Raw genomic sequence first — 17,501 nt, 5'->3', positions numbered from 1 at the left:
TTAAAGAGGCTAAAAATCTTATTTTCTGTTGGTAGCACCTCAACCATCTTCTTGAAAGACCGTACACTGTGGTAGTGAGATTAATGAACTTTCCTCAGGCTTTCTGCTAGTTTTGGTCAAAGGAGGCCTGAATTACACGTACTGCAAACACTGGAGAATTCATAGCAAGAAATAATGGTATGCTGCTGGAAGCTAACAAGTGGTTTGTTTGTAGTAAAGGAAGTGTAAAGAGGGTGAACATTTTTAAAAAAGAAACTGATTGAGGGAAGAGGGAGGGCCCCAGAGAACAAATAGTGATGAGGTAATTAGAAAGTGGATATACCCATATCATAACATAAATAAATATACTGTGAGGTAGAAGCTTAGTAGTAAGCTTTTGCAATATGGCAGTGCCAAGAGATACACACAACAATCCAAGGAACCTAATTGTTGAATATGGGAAGATACCCATCAGCTTCTGATGAGTATGAGTAAGTAAATCTCCTTCTAGTGTGGGCATCTGAATTAAACTTGGTTGGAAAGAGTAGCAACTGACAAATGCTGGTTTGGTCTGAAGCAACATTGAACAGACCTGGAGCACAAATTCTTACAAACAGATATTCCTGAACTACCATGAATTGTTTTTTCATGCCATTATGTAAAGATTAAATAATTGTTTTCCATGCTAAGAAGTTGTTTAGCTCACAGATCCCTGTAAAATGAAAGGAACAAAATCACAAGGTCTTTATTTTGTTGTTATTCAGTTCAGCTGACAGTGAGGGAATTATGGTCCGACATATCCCATCCTTCATCTGACACACTCTGACTGAGAAACAGTAAGCCAGGAACAGTATCTGTGGAAACAATCCTAGTTCACTGCCATGAATTTGATAAGGAACAGTGGTAGGAGGCAATATCCTGTCTTAAAACACAGTGACATTTTTAAATGTTCCTGTATAGCGGATCTACTTTAATCTCAAACTGAAAGCCCTTCCTTTTTTTTTTTTTTTTTTTTTTTTTTTTTTTTTTTTTTTTTTAATATGGACACTCTTTTATCACTTGCATTCTATCATTTGCAGGTTTACCTGTAGTTAGTTGCATCCCCTTTTTTTAATTTCAGAACTATTAATAACACAGATTGCCTCTTTACATCAACAATTTCCAAATGTTCTCCATAGTGTGACCTGTCCTAGAGATTGATCTGTTTTGTCAGTCTTGCCTCTGCATCCTTTCCTGCCCATTGCCTCAAAGGCTGAATTTTGTTACAGCCTATTAATTAAGAAGCTTACTGAAGCAGAGAAGTATTGTGAAGTCATTTAAGCTAAATACTGTCTTGGCCCATGGTGGTATTTCTGTCTGAAGGGAGGAAGAAAGCTGCCATGAGCCATTTCCTAAGGGATTCTGTTGATGATAGGTGGGACCTATCTAAAGTGGAAGCACTAACAGCTGCCCAAAGGGCCCTGTGGAAATGCTTCTCAGTTACACAGGACCTGTTCAGATAATCTGTCTGGTTTCACATTTGCTAGAGCTTGGGTGTGTATGGGAACAGGTAACATCTGCTCTACTCCAATACCAATCCTCCTGGGCTGAGGCATCCAGCCCTTCACACTCTTTGACAGGTGCTGGTCTTGGTAGCTCTAGGGACTGTGAGTGAAGACTCTCTTATATTGATACAAAGTTGCAAAAATTAGGCTTTTGGATATATTATAATGACATATTGAAGCTGCTCTCATACACTTTTTTATTTGCTTCCTTAAGTCAGGATTTCCTGCAATAGGACGGTGATTAGGCCTTATTTTATTTGTGCCAGTAACCATTTCAAGATTTCTTTACACATTTTGTGACTTGAACCAACTTCTGCAAGTTAGTGAACAACCAGGAAGCCCATTTTTCTGTGGGCATTTGGGAAAAAGTAAAAAAAAGAAAAGCCACCAAATATTGCTACATGCTCAAGGAAAGAAACTGAATGAACAACTAAATATAATAGCCCTGGAAAGAAGAAATTCATTGTTTCATCCTCCAGTCTGGCAATGGAAATAATTTATACCATAAAAGCAATCAAAAGTTACCTGCCATAAGTTGTTTTGCATTAGTTTAATGTCAAATTGCCTGCTAGGCTTATCAGTAAGACTCAGAAGAAGCTGATTTTTCTACAAAGAAGTTGTAAACTAAAAAAGAAGCAAATACAAGTGATGTATGGGAATTTTTGGGATTAAACACTTTAAGTGTGAAAACAGAGGAGCTGGTAAAATCTGTAAACCCTTTTACTGGAAAACTGAAAACATTCCTGGAAGGTATTTTTCGTGTAGAAATATGTACCATTTTTCTTCAGTAGGATGATGTCTCTGAGCAAGGATTGCTCTGTACAACTGCACAGCTCTGCATACAACCAAATATCACCATCTCTTGTCTAATCCTGTCTTGGAGACAGTGGAGGTTTTTTGACAACTTCCTTCTCTGCTTATCTATGTTTTATTGAAGGATCAGTTATTTCCTGCTTTGGCACCCAATAGACAATAGTTTGAACAGATCACATGTATTACAAAAAGCCTGATATACACACAGATTAAAGAAGACAACTGCTTATAAATCATGCAGTTTAGTAAGGACACTAAATTCATGGGTAATGAAGAAAACCCACAAGTCCAAGTTAATCAGAGATGTAGTGCCCGAGGTTACATGCCTTCTTCCACCACATAAATTGACATCAATGGGGATTAAAATATAAAAATAAAGAGAAATAGTTAAAAATTATCTACAAATCAAAATTTTAGACTAAATGTGTAATTTCCTCTTTTTTCCTAGCTCTCCAATGATTCTTCCAAGTAATATAGATCTACTCTTATGTATATGGATACTTATTAAATCTTCAAATGTGTCTTTCTTCTTCAGAACTGGTGGCTTCTGAATATGAGAAAATGTCCCTGAAAAGTGACATAAAAATGCATATAAGTAAATAATTTCCAAACAGCAAAGAGCAGCTGAATACTCAGTTTCCCACATCCATGTTTCCTCTGCCTTTAGCTGCTGCTGGTCCTCATTTTATCAGCATTGCCCCTAAGCCTCTTGCTCTGATAATAGCCATATCCCTCCATTTGCATGTTGCCTTTCAATGTCAAGTCACTTTCATCTTTTCCCAGTATGGACCTTTTCCTTTAGTCTTCCTCTAAAACTCTTCTACTTGTAATTGGCAGAATCAAAGTGCTTAAGTCTGCTCAGAATCCTACTACCCCACTGGCCTGTTATCAACCTCTCTGCACAGGGCGTGAGATCTCTCACACTGTCTAGTAACACATTTGTTATTTCCTTGAGGACCTATAGGGTATTTTCTTTGCAATGATCTCTAAAAGGCAGCTGGTTGGTTTTCTTTCTTTTAGACATATTTGTCTTCTGAAAAAGTGACTGATTAACACAATACCTGCTTATTTACCAGACCTCAATTGTACAACAGCCTTTGCTCCACCCACCACCCGGCAGAGTTGGGACAGGAAATTGTCTCTCTTGGGCCAGGTGCAAAGGGTGGTCTGAGCCAAATCACCTGCACCTGTGAGGGAGGTGTGCACAGCTGAGGCCACTGAGTGGTAAGGGGCAGTGGGACTGCTGGGTGAAAAGAGAAAGAGAAAAAAGGAAAGAAAGAAAGGCAGTTTGTATCTGTACTCTTCAGCTGTTTCTAGGGAGGATGTGTGATGTGGCTTCTTGAGGAGGATCATCTTGTACAGCTGCTCTTCAGGGAGATTGCTGTGAGTACAAAAGCTATGTTTTCTTGGTGGTTCTAAAGTTTTATTTTGGTTAGAGTTGTTATAACTGTAATGTAACTACTGTGTTGTAATAGATTGGAAATGCATTTATGAAACCTGCTTTTTTATAGTGTTTTTAGGGAAAAGTGATGAGTTACTAAAGATAGCTTGGCCAGATGTCTGAAAAACTCTCCCTACTTGTCTCTACTTACAGCTGATTAAGAATTCTCTGCAGAATATCTAGGGAAGTTGAAATGCTGCTGGGTTAAGTATGTTTTTAGGTTGATTGAGACAGTTTGTCAGATTACTCATATTCAACTCCGCTGATTTTGTAGTCTTTTTCATGGGTTGTGTAGAGTTTAAGAGTGTCTTCAGACTGGGAATACAGTCAAAAGCCTGCAGGGACTAGACTGGCCCATAAAATGGTGTTTGAATCTGTAAGTCTGGAACTGGGCTACTTCTCCTACTTGTTGGTGCACACTTGAAGAGAGTTGTTTCCCAGGAGGACGAAGTATGGGTAACTGAGAAAGTGCCTCTAAGATGTGACAAAGTAGTTTTCTTTCTCCTTAGAAAAGTTCCTGATTCTCAGTCTTCACAAGCAGGATTTATCCATTAGTTCTGAAATGTAATGCTAATAATAACACCTCAACATCAGTATTTCTGTGCCAGATTCAGATATCTGTCTTGCTTTTCCAATTCAGTAATATATTTAAGGAACAACAGAGAATGCAAGTTACAAATTGCTCCTTATTCCTGATTTATGACCCTGTTTGCAATTAAAACAACAAAACAAACCCCAAACGTATTGAAATTTTAACTATTTAAGAGGAATAAGACTAAAAACTTGGGTATGAAGCAATAAAATTATCAACTGTTGCAAAAGTAACAGTATAAAACAAGAAAACTTGCTTTATTTTTGGATTTCTGGAACAAGCCTACTGAAAGCTATTTATACTTGCTCATGTAGATGTGAGGTACACAAGGTAATTTAGGTGCTGTTAGTGCTGCTCATGGGGCTGAGGAAACAGGCTTATATCTCTGTGCATAAGAAGTGCAAATTCTATTCCTGGTCATTTGCTATGCCATTTCTATCTGCAATTATTACCAACTGATTTCTACTTTTACTGATGAAATAAGGCAGTTGGATCACAGGTTACAAAGATTAAAACAGCTGGCTTTGTTAAGAAACTGTGAGACTTGGACGAGAAGTTAGATAGCTCCTCTAAAAAAAATTGGCTGTCACTGCTATAAGCTGCCTGCGACAGACTGATGTTAATCAGCTGTACAGAAAAAACAGATTAACTGATTACAATTCACAAAACAAAGAGGGTGTGAATACTTAGTAGTACTTAAAATCTCTTTGTATAAGAGTGAAGAATAGTCAGAATTTATCATAAAACCCTTAATTTGATTCTTCAAAATATACCAGACTGTTACTCTTTAATCTTGACTAGAACAAAAGCTCTTTGTATAGGAAAATCACAGTGTGTATAGATATGTAGAGTCAGATGTAACAAAAGACTAAGTAGGAGTTTAAGCAGTGATAGTCAAAGCTGCAACCCCAAACAAAAAATAATCTGGTGCCTTAACCTGGTGGGTTATCTCGGTTTTGGACAATACTACTGCCATGTCTAAAGCTGGATTCTGTTTGCACCCAAAGTGCGTCAGTCTGGTAAGGATTGAGCAACTTGTTGCCTGTGTGACGTCTAAGACCACTTGGAAACCAGAAGTATGTTCTGTGCTGCATGCCAACACAGTAAAGATCCAGTCAGAGCTGAGATTCTTTGCAGAGCAGGATAGGATCCAGTCCTTGCTTCTAAATTGCAGGTAGTGGTTGTTTGACTCATAGGTTAGAAATTGACTCTGTGTGTGTAAGTTTTTCGGCCTGAGAGGACTGATTCAAGCTCAACTCCTATCTCAAAGGTCAGGATACTGCCTGTAGGTAATAGTGTAAGGACCTCTCAGTCCTTCCTATCCCAGATTCTAGCTTTCAATATTCAAAAATGTTTAAGGTTTGTGGGCAAGAGTGGGGTGGTCCAGTAGTGTATTGTCCCTGGGGTGTGAGAACCCTGAGCTCAAGTCCACTTTTTAGAGACACATTAATGGGTACTTGCTCAGAGAGGATCTTCATTGTTCCATGAACATTCTCCCCAAACATCTTAATAACTAAGACACTGCTCTAGGAAGTGGGGATAAGGGTCTCAATCCATTGAAATGTAAAGGCAGTTCTGTCTCTCATGGTGAGCTCATGCACTACACTGCTGGTGATGGAAACAGCACTTCTACTTCTCCATCAAATTATAGCACCTACCTCTATCTGAAAGTGGATAGTCTCCAGGCAAGGATAAATCTGTTGGTAGCAGGATAAGAACTGAAGCCTTGGAAGGGGGTGAGGTTTAGGAAAAGCTGTATTGTGTCTCCCTCTTGGGAATGAGGATGGTAATTGACATGCATATGGAAGGGGGCCGGGAACCTGGAGTCTAGGAATTGCAACACTTAATGTCACAGGTAGTGATGTTCTTCCTGGAGCTGTAGTTGTGCCTGGAAGCCTGCATCCTCTAAGGCCTAGTTCTGTTTCCATTGTGTGTTGGATAAAGTTACCAGTATAGAAATGAAAAATAGCTAGTGACTGACTGCTAGATTGCAAGTAGACACACCTTTACCCTTCTGCCAAAAGGCTGCCACTCTCACCAACAGCACAATGCAATGCATTCCTCTCAGAATGGGGAATTCAGAGCTAGCCTGTTCATAGCACAACTGTGGTAAAAATGCTGGTGTGGAAGAATATATTGCTATATTCAGTTGCTGAGCTGCCTTGTTTGTTTGAATCCTCCTGTATTACACTTTCTGCTGCTTTTCCTGCCCTATCAAACTGAAACTTAAAAGCTGTTGTTAGAGTTCAGGTTGTTTGGAGGTAAAATTTTTACTGAGATCACATTGAACATAAACACAGCTCTACACTTCACTGGGAGGAGTAGGGGGTTTTTGCACAACATTGTCCTCTGTTTCTGTATTATTAGCACAATAGGCCTCAATCTCTTTTCTTTCCCACTAGACTCTAATTATTGCCCCTGAGGTGGATATTAAAGGAGTAGTGACCTTGGTTTCTCCCTGTGAACTGAGAATGTAGAGTAGCTGTCTCTGGGCTTCTGACCGCTTCTGACAGCTGCCTTCTCCCCAGCCCATGGGTTCTGGAGAGCACACAGTCCACATAGATATCCCAGAAGAGCTGAGCCAGGTCCCAGAACAAAGCCCCATGTTTCAAGTTCTCTGAGGATTTCAGAAAGATCATGAAGTCCCAAAAGCCACTGACAGAGTCGGAAATGCGAGGCTTCCTCATCTCCAGTAAAACAGCTGAGGAGGATTCCCAGCACTGCGGGTCTGCCCGCCCAAGAGCCAGTGGATCAATTTGACTGTGGCAGAGGAAAGGTGTCACACAGAACACTGCCATGAGTAGGAGAGAGCAGGTGAGCCTCATGGTGCAGTGGATTCTTCCTCTGCTTCCCGGATCCATTATGGCACTGAAATATAAGAAAACCAAGAGAAGCTGAAAAAGTCTCACTCTTAGATGCAGGAATAAAATCCTGTTACTTTACATGATATGCAAGGTACTTAAGTACTGTTTTCTGCTCCTTAAAGATTTGTGTATGCTTTTTGCATGTAAATAAATACTGGAGGAGTGACAATGCTCTGTGCAGCAGAAGCATGTGTAAAAATTTTTAATCATCCTCAGATCTGAATTATGAACTGTCTTATTTGGAAGTACTTAATATTGAAATTTTTTTGCCATTTTTGCTTTACAGATCCCAAATATTTTTCAGTAAACATCAATTCCTTTTTACATAATTTAAGCTTTTAGGCAGTTTTGCTTTTCTCAAAATTTTATGAGCCCTTTAAAGTAGTCTTCAGAATCACAAAGATCAGTGGACAGCAGGTGGAAAAATGTTGTTGAAAATGTGTTTTAATGGTTCTAGTTATTGCAGGTTTCAGATTCATCCATTGACAGGACTGGTTTAGGTGCTAAAGGGCAGAACAGTTCTGAGAAGAGAGTATAGCAAAGCCATCACACAGCAGCTGTATTGTACAACATGTACCCATGCATATAGAATCATGGAACAGTTCAGGTTGCAAGGGACCTTTAAAGGTCTCTAGTCCAACCCTTCTGCCATTGGCAGGGACATCTTCAACCACATCAGATTGCCCAGAGTCCTGTCCAACATGACTTTGAACTGTTTTCAGGGATAGAGCATTTCCACCTCTCTGAACAGCCTGTTCCAGTGTCTCACCCCCCTCATTGTAGAAGATTTTTTTCTTTATATCTAATCTAAATTGGTCCTCCTTCAGTTTGAAGCCATCACTCTTGGTCCTCTTGCAACAGGCTGCTAAAAAGCCTGTCCCCATCTTTCTTATAAGCCCTCTTTAAGTACTGGAAGGCTGCAACAAGGTCTCCCTGAAGCCTGATCTTCTCCATCCCCAACTTTCTCAGTCTGTCTTTTCAGGAGAACTGCTTCACTCTCCTCATCATTTTCATGGCTCTTCTCTGGACTTGCTCTAACAGGTCCGTGTCTTTCCTGTGCTGAGATGTATTTGTGTATATTTAAAAGTATAGATGTGTATTGCAGATCACTGAGAATTAACTGTTAAAACTGTGACACTTGCTAAGTAGTATCAGTAATGGATAGGTAGAAATTCTGAGAATGACTGATTGTTTTATAGACAGAAAGGCCCAGTTGTCTTCATCAGATTTCATTTCTGGTACATCTCTGTTATATTTTGTAACAAGCTTCTAGCATTTCTGATACTGAACAAGTTTGAGGGGTTGTTTAGTGTTGCTCATGGCATATGGAGAATGGATTTCCCATTTGTGGAAATCAGTACATCTGAGATCAGCATTTAGGACAAAATTCTGTTCAATGCATGTGCTGATCTGCTGAGTATTCATGCTCGTGTATTTTCAGTTTGGTTGTTGGGGGTGGGAAGATACATCTGTTAATGAGCTAGATAAGCAACTGGCTTTTTGTGTAGAAAGTCTCTTCTGTGAATGATCCTGAAGAAGTGCTCCTTTGCTATGTGAAGAAAAATGCCAAAGGCAGGATACTGATGTGCAGAGAGACTGTACATGAAAAGTAGCCCAGCCACAGTGTGTGTGTGAGACTGGGGAAGAGTAGTCTGCTTTGTGGAATATATTTCCTTATAGAGCTAAAGGACTCTTCTTGGATTTCAGTCCTAGAAATGTTATTCTTACCTAGCCCCCTTCTGGCTACCTGGTCAGGTTCTGGGAACATTTTTGAGGTATTCAGACTTTATTCCACAGCTGCTAACAGTCACTTTTTAATCAGAGTTTGGGTGTTGTGAGAAGAGCTGGCTTGACAGCCCTGGACCTGAACATTGCATTTAAGGAACAAAAGAGGGACAGCTTGCTCTTCCCACACTTCACTGCCTAGTGGATGTCACTTATGACAATGGTTGTAGTAATAGGGCTGTCCTCCTGCTGCTTCCAAGATCCCCAAGAAACATCATTCTTCTGTACCCTACTCCACAAGGCAGGCTTTGATTGCTTTCTCAGAAGCAAGCCAAAAACATCCTGTGAGTCACTACTTCATTCTTGTTTGTGCATCAGAGCCCTTCCACTGGGCACAGACACCTGTGTGCCCAGTATGCACATATGTCTGTTTACTGAGACTTTTTCAAGGGACACAGTTAACTTTATCAAGTTTCCGGTTTTCAAAGCAATTTAGCAGTCTCTAATATGACCATGAGGGTGAGGAGACAGACACAGGACAGTGGGTGGGGAGCCCCAAAAACAACAAGTTGTTCAAACAAATGAATAATACTAAAAGAAGCTAATAATACTAAAATCCTTTAAATTATGTTTCTGTGACTTTGACAGAACCCACCTCATTTGTACAGGTTAAAAACTGAACTGGTTGCCTTGCATTTTCTGCTCCCCAGCACCTATTCTAAACTTTATAAGTTACAAAACTGGCTAAGACAAGGGTTCTTGATTTGTCAAAACAACGGGACAGCCCTGGGCAAGGAGTTGGTAGGGCATTAATATGAGAATCAGTGCCCTTGAAAGTGTGATGTGCATGCCATTAGTAAGGGCCAGTAGCAAAGGCCACTAGTCCTTATGGTCTGGTCAAACTCAAGCAGCATTGTGCTGTTAGTCTCCCACAGGCTTCAAAATTGTATTTTTTTAGATAGTTGAGAGCTGGAGGGGATGCCTATGAAATGCCAGATTTCATTAATTTCTTACCTGTGCATGTAGTGAATGCTTCCGTGCAATTCTTCCCCTACACTCTCCAATCTCTTGGTATTTCTGTGCATCCATTGAAGTTTGTGTGAGTGCTATTTACACTTCCTGGTTCTGACTTTTCCCACCCTCCCCCTATCCCTGCATCTCCTTGCAGTGTAGTCTCCTGCTCCATTCCCTGGCACGGATAATGCCTTACAGTAGTAATTTAAAAGTTAATCAGTTAATCTGTTATTATCATCTAACTTTAAGCCTCGTTACGCTAGTCCCTCGGCCGTGCAGCCGCCGCAGCCGGTCCCGGGCCGGGTGCGCGCTCGGTGCAGCCTCCCCGGGCAGTCCCGCGCGGCCCCCGAGGCTCCGGGCAGCGCCCGCCGCCGCTCCCGCCCGCTCCCGTCCGGCGCCGCCCCGCCCCGGCACCGCCCGCGGCTCTCGGCGCTTACCTCGGCGCTCCGGCCAGGGCAGGGCTCTCCGAGCCCGCTGCCGCCGCCGCGCTCCTTAAGAGCGGGCAGCCCCGCTTAGTTTTTACGTCAGGGCTCGAGAGCAGCCCCCACCCCCCGGGCCCGGCCGCTGCTCCCGGGCAGCCGGAGCTCCCGCTTTCTCTGTGCGGAGCTGTCCTTGCTGCAAGTCTGCTCCGCTTCTCCGTCCCGACAGCCTGGTGACCGTGCTGCCTCTGGCCGAAGGGAAGGGTACACAGCAAGGTGGAAGAGTAACAGACCTGGCAAAGCTGCGGCCCTCCCCTTGCTGCACCGTGGGGGAGCAGGAGGGGAAGAGTAGAAAGCAAGTCTCTCTGTTCTTGGAGCTCGTATTGTCCAGAGCTGGCTCAAACCTCAGGTGTCTTGCTTCCTGGGCTTGGCTGTTGCAGGAATCTGTATGGCACGACTAGAGCTATTTGCCGGCTAGGGCTCAGCCCACATGTACAGAAAACATACTACTCAAAGAGCTGGGGCTCTGTGGCCATGCTGATAGTCAGTGTTGGGCAGAACTTGCTTAACACCAGCTATTTGGAGCAATAGGCAGATGAGACCATTCTTTTTTTCCTCGCTCTGTAGTTTCTAAGCCAAATCATGTAGCACCTTGCTGCATGTCTGAAGCCAGTGCAGCTGCACCAGTCCATACCAGCTGGGCAACAAACTATTTGTCTTTCCAAGGATTTCACTGGCAGCTCCCTTTTATCTCTGCATGTGAAACCATAATTCCTTCTCCAGAAAGCAATTGTGTTTCAGTAGCATAAAGCTTATCTTCATTGAAGACAGTGAGGCTGCACTGGTTCACATCAGCTGGAAAGTTGGCTTGAGGCTCTGATTTCTCTGATGTTCATCAATACCTTTATAGTTTGCATTCTTTCTGTGCATCCAGTCCATGTAAATGGAGAAGCAACTTCCTTTCCAAACCCTTGGTCTTGCAATGTGCTTATGGCAATAAACACTGCCTTTCTTCTGATGCTTTATCTCCTCAATAAGCAATCCCTGTCAAAGTGTATTTTGTGTAAGTAATGCCACTGTTTAACAAAAGTGCAAAGAACTTTTTGGGGATGAGAGAACACTGGCTAGAACCCTAGGACTTTGGCCAACTTGCAAATGTTCCATTTATTTGGCTAGAAGTGTGAGTTTGGGAATAGCGGGAATAGTGGTCACCAACTGCTGAAACAAACTTCAGGATGAAATGAAGAGTGTAATACCTTGCAAGGGACCCTTGCAATGTGGTGGAGGAAACCTCTCTTATGTAGGATCTCCAATATTTCTTCTCTGTTCTATGGAATACAGGCTATTCCAGTAGACTTCCTTCTCCTGGGCTCTAGGGCTGAAATGATCCTTAGGGACCAGCTTTTGGTTTTATTTGTTACTTCTTAAAATCTGCTCTGTACCTGACTCTACACCCATGTGCAGTCTGGAGCCCCCTTGGCAAGTGGGTAGCCAGTGTACTTCTTGTCTCTGTATTTGGGTGTTGAACGAGGCAAAGGAGGGAAGGAAGGTGTGCAGGTAAATCTGGGTATTGGGAAGGCAGTTCCTGGGTAGAAAAAGCTCTGGAGCTGCTTGTGTTCATGGTTGGCCTGGCTGCAGGGGCCAGAGCTGAGCAAGATTAAAATGCCACAGAAGTGGTTTTTGCTGCTGTTTCTGTTATCTGTGATGTGTCACTCTAAGGACTATCCCCCATGTTGTTAAGGGTAGAGCCAAATGGAAAGGAAATGATAAAATGTTTCTTGTGAGTTGATAAATTTCTGTCAATCTTTGTGGAATCATTGCTAAGAAGTGAGTTTGAGTCCCCTTCTGGTGTGCACTTTATCTGGTTTCATGAAACATTGGTTTCATTCCACTCAGAATCATGGCAGACCCAAGGGTATTGAACCAGGGGCTCTCACAGAAATGAGAGTTGCTGCTCAAGGGAAATACTGCTGCAGATAAAATAGTTGGCTCCACAAATACTTCCTGAGCCTACTACATTCTGCTCCCTCTGAACCAGAGCACTTATATTCTATTTCTGGGAAAGAGGCTTTTGATAATTAGATTGATCACCTCAGCCTCCTAGTGGAGCAGAAATATACCAGGATTGGCAATCTCATTCAGTTCCACACACTCCCCCAGTCAAGCTTTCTGTGCCCTTCTTAAGCTATCAATAATCTTTCTTTCATTGCAGCACATGATATATTCCCCTATATAGCAGTCAGTGTTCATATCTTCTGTGGGTCTCCATATCTTATGAATATAATTCACATGAGCTGTAGATCATATCCAGAGTCATTTGCAGAAGGGTATTTTTATCAAGAAAAGTTGATTATTTACTCACAGATGAGACAGAGATTATCTGCTCATAGATGAGACGGAGGTTTCAGATCATGTAACATTAATGAAATGATGCTACTTCTACCAGAAAAATATAAAAATAAAATAAAAGTTTAAATGATCAGGATAAAGGAATAAGGGATAAGTAAGAAAAGTAGGAGGCCATTTCACTGGTATTTGCATTTTGAATAGAGCAAAGGTATAAATAACTATATACAGACTTGCTTCCTTCCTGCATTTGCTCCCAGCAAAACTTCTGGTGGTTTAAAATTAACATTTAATTTAACAGGCAGTTGCTTATGGTTGCCTGAGCTAAGTAAGCATTTACACATAAAAAGAGATTCAGCACTGAGGCTGAGAGACAGTAACGTGTGATAGGATGCACAGCTTGCCTCTCACTTCCATAAGCAGCCACACCTGAAAGTAGTATTAAGCTTTTTAAAATGTCCCACATGATGAAAGACACCTGTTTTAGACTTACTACAAAAAATGCTTTACAGACATATTCTTAACTGAAAGTTTGAGTTTTGCTGAATTGGGTTCCAAATTATTCCAGCCTTGTGTGAAACTTGGCTAAGTGATGGCAAAGGTGAAACTTGTGATTCTCAGTGAGGGGGATATCCAAAGGTCTGTTAGCTTTAAATTCATAGAACCTGGCAGAGGCTTGATTTTTCTTCAAAGTCCATAAAGGCAAAGTGTGGAATCCTACTCCCATTTTTAACTTTTCCAGTTCTCTTTTAAGCAGAAGATTAAACTGTCCTTAAAATTGGCTCCCTGACAAACATACTTAAGAGCTTCTTGGAAATGAAATTAAATACTTGATCTGAAGTGTGCAGCTATATTTTATTCATTTTTAAAATGATGAGTAGAGAGTTTTGAGTATCTAAACCTGTTTTTTTAAACTTTTGATGTCAAGTTGTCTTCTTGTTTTTTTTCTTTTTTTTTTTTTTTCTTTTCTTTTGGTGGATTGACTCTCCATTCCCAAAGTGTTTGATGACCCCACACTGCTCTAAACAACCGTCTAGGTCTATTCTCTGTTGAAATGGCCAGCAGGAAAGGCACTGGGTGTGAAGCAATACTTAAGCAGTTCTAACCAGTGTTCCACCTAACCAGATGTAGTTACCTAAACATACCATTCTTCAGTGCTGTACACTATTGCTGATGGCCTGAAACATTTCCATAGAGCTGGCAGAAAAAACATGGGACAGGCAGGAGACCAGGGTATTTCTGTGCCAGGAGCTGGAGCCCTGTGGACATCCTGGCATGTCTCTGGCCTATGCTGAGAAGTGACCTTCTGCTAGAAGGTTTGAGGAACTGCAGCTCCCCATTAGAATAGATTTGTCTTTCTGTGATCATGCGTCTCTCTCTGTCTATGCCTACCAACTGTCGTGTGTGAGAGGCTCTGTCTGCAGTGCCATATTCAGAGAGTTTCCCCAAGAGGAAATTTAGGTGACATGTCAGAAGTGTGAACTGGCTTCATTGTTGAAGCCACTTATTTGAATTAATTTTTGGAAGAGGTAACACTTCTCCTGGCAAATGTATTTAACACAAGCTTTGAAAAGACGTGTGGAGCAGGTATTTTTACAAGTGCAAGCTAAGCATTGTTCGTTAAAAATTTATATATATTTTTGGAAACATAATCTGGTGATATGTGATGCTATAAATGCAAATAACCTTTATAAAGGATGTGACCATATTTCTCTCCACATCTCTTAAGCATTCCAAGAAAATAAGAAAGAACCCCAAACTGATAGTATAGTACATTAAAAGTTAATTTGTGTCTTTTGAGCAAGTTGTCTCACATAAACCATTCAGTTAGAGAGCTTTTGATTAATTTTAATGGCATTCTGGGTATTTATAGCCAGACAACTGTTAGCTTTTGAATTAAAAGATTTGTTGCCATTTGGGTGCTGGGCTGATGTCAACATGTTCCAGAATGAAGTCATTGGTTCTTCCTGACTCAGCTCTCCTGCTCCCTCATGTTCCCACAGACAATGGGGAAACCCTTCTCACCTTCAGCACTCCAGGCAGACAGGAGAGTCACCCTGGGTATGTCACAGCTAGAAGAGCAGTTCAGTGGAACATGTTTTCATAAAACTGACACTAGCATCTGAGAAAGCAAAGCTATTACAGGATCAGTTTCTCCAGGGAGTTACAGCCAAATCTTCTGGGGAAGAAAAGCACTTTCACAGTGCATTCTTTCCTGAGGCTGAGCGGATTGCAATGTGGAACCTCCTACCTCTTCCTTGTTTCTTTCCTGCAGCTCTTTGGAGAGAAGGGTGTTGGAGCACACTTGCCTCAGGGCGGCTTCTGGGTGATGCCAGTGGGCCACCAAGGAGGGGTGCCAGCCCTGCCACTGTCACTCATCCCACAGCACAGATACTCCCCTGGCACCCTGACCCCAGGCAGGGAGCCTGCACATTCCCACTCGAAGTTGTTTGGGAAAATAGTCTTCAAGAAGAAATTGGAGGAGGGGATAGCAAATTATTTAGGGCCAAGAAGCAGATCACAGGAGATTCTGGAGAGTAATGAGGATATTCTCTCTCATGGGAAAGGGAATTGGGGCATCTTCAGCTCTCCTTGGTTGCCTGCTCGTTCTCAGACTCTTTGATGGACTATCTGATTTGCTCTGTTTTGCTGGTAGCTCCTACTAGGGTTCTTTGGCACTTATAAAGTACTTGCTACTCTTCAAACCACAGATGTGAAGCCTTATATGTACACTACTGCTGTTGTCAGAGGACAAACTTGGGGTTTTTAATGTGCAAGATGTGTCATGAATAATTTATTGGCAGAGAAATCTGCCTTCTCAAATTATTTTCCTGAATGAAGTAGTACAAGCTCTGTCATTTAGAACACTGAGATGAGTAAAACCCATACATTATCAGTAAAGAACCATGTGATAGAGGCAGAAAGAACACTGGTTGTTTGCTTTTGTTTTGTTTTTTTTTTAAATTAAGTATACAGTTTATTTTTTTTTAACAGGTCAGGCCACTCAGCCTTTGAAACTCCCATTTTTATTTCACAAATGTACCCTTTGAAACCTATTCTCAAAGGAGATGTTACAAAGGTGATACTAGAGTGAATTTCTATGTAGTGAGTTTAATTTGGAACTTCTGAAAAGACTACAGTTTAATTTAACAAGGTCCTTTATTTCCTATTCTATTACTGATTAGGCACAGCTAAAAAGCTGCATAGTTCATGAAGATTTTATTTATTTTTTTAATAACTAGGGAGGGGGTTTGTCTCAAACTTATCAGCCAACCGGCTCTGCCTAAAACCAGTGCTTCCTGGCCTAGGTGTGAAGGTGACCTTTGCACACAACAGTTCCTGTCCTAGAGATCTTGTGTTTGAAGTGAAAATGCCCAGCCAAATCAGAGGAAGGAAAACTGAAGCAAAAATGTAACGAGACCTTAATCTTTTACCTACCTGCCCAGCCCTCTGATCCAATAGCACACAGATAGGGTTCTGTAATGTAAGGCAATTGTTTCTTTCCTTCTGCAAATGAGGCAATTTTCAGTCTTGTGTTCAGGACCTCCTCATAACACAAAGCAGAAGTTAAAATCTTTAATTCCCTGAAGCTTTTCAGTGAATGCTGGAGGGCACTAGTTCTGTTTCTTGGAACTGCCTTTTCATTGCACAGAAATCCTGGTCAAGCATTCATTGTCTGTAAACTATGTTATCGTTAACAATACCTGTAAGAGTAACTTCATAATGGAGCAAGTCTTGAAATAGCAATACAGAGTTCAGATGTACATGAAAGAAAATAGGGAGAAGTGACTGACTCCAAAGGAAACAGGCTTGCTTGTGTACTTTGCCTCCATCTGATTTCATTGTTGTGCCACTCTCAGAGTGGGGCATGTTGACAAGAGAGGAAATGGATGGTCAGAATACGTCAAATCCCAACAAAAATATATGAATGGAGTATGGAGGTTTAGACTGTGGTCCTTGTACTTACTTTTAAAATTAACTTGAGCCTTCTCTTTGAAAGAACAGATTGAGACTGCTTAACAAAACCATGAGCGCTGCTACTGCAAATTCTGTACATTTATTCTCTAATAATACATTATTAGCGTGCTTTGGAGCAAACCAGACAGCTAGAAATCATGTTTTGGGAAAAGGTCCTTGTTAGAGAGATAAACATCTCTGTTTACACGAGCTGAAGAGAGGATGTAAGCATCTTTGTGTGACTGCACTGAGGCTGAAAGTCAGGCTTTGCTATAGAGCTTTAGGTGTTCCCAACGGTGCTGCCACACAGCTCGGACCAGTGACTGAGGAACACAGGGGTGTGTTGTGCACTTCCTTCAGCTTGACAGCACAAGGTGCTCAGCACAGCTCCCACCAAGGGTCCTTAGGACACTGTCAAAGCTGCAGACTCACAGAAATATCAGCTGGTGCTGCTGGTGCCATTTTCTTCTGTAACCCTCGGGTAGATTTGAGGTATTTAGACATTTTTCACTCGTGAGAATGAACTGATCACGATCTCAGCTGGAGATAGGAAACCAGTCAAAAGCAGTTTGCCTGTGTTGTTTTTTGGCTGGACGGTGTCCAGGTGAGACTGCAGGGAAGCAGCACCTGTTATGTGTGAGGACACTTTCTGCACAAGAGGCAAAAGCGATGTTATAACCCACAGCATGTTACCAGTGTGTAACGTAAGGAGTGTGTCGTGCTCGTGCCTTTGTCACCAGTTAAGTGCAGCTGCAATAACCAGCCCTTCTCTCAGCTTCTTGTGTAGTGCAGATGCAAACATTGCTT

At 41.7% G+C, this 17,501-nt stretch overlaps 1 protein-coding gene across 1 annotated transcript; it reads right to left on the bottom strand.

Moving 5' to 3' along the window:
* Nucleotides 1–2,754: 2,754 nt before the first annotated feature.
* On the bottom strand, nt 2,755–7,231 carry FAM237A (family with sequence similarity 237 member A). The gene is made up of 2 exons (XM_041403758.1): nt 6,816–7,231; nt 2,755–2,903 (listed from the first exon to the last, which is right to left on the bottom strand). Exons 1-2 carry the CDS (start codon nt 7,228–7,230, stop codon nt 2,755–2,757), a joined length of 564 nt encoding a protein of 187 aa, XP_041259692.1. The 5' UTR covers nt 7,231.
* Nucleotides 7,232–17,501: the final 10,270 nt, after the last annotated feature.

The sequence above is a fragment of the Onychostruthus taczanowskii genome, unplaced genomic scaffold (genome assembly GCF_017590055.1).
Source record: "Onychostruthus taczanowskii isolate IOZ18803 unplaced genomic scaffold, ASM1759005v1 scaffold20, whole genome shotgun sequence".
NCBI classification, from domain to species: Eukaryota; Metazoa; Chordata; class Aves; order Passeriformes; family Passeridae; genus Onychostruthus; species Onychostruthus taczanowskii.
Note: the sequence above shows the minus strand (reverse complement) of the source record. Positions and strands in the feature narration are given on the sequence as shown.

Bases quoted from the DNA above. Each gene is read 5' to 3' on its own strand.
- FAM237A (XM_041403758.1), bottom strand. From the start codon at position 7,230: ATGGATCCGGGAAGCAGAGGAAGAATCCACTGCACCATGAGGCTCACC. The intron at 2,904-6,815 runs GTCACTACTCCT...GTCACTTTTCAG, and splicing joins GTTCACAGGGAGAAACCAAG to GGACATTTTCTCATATTCAG.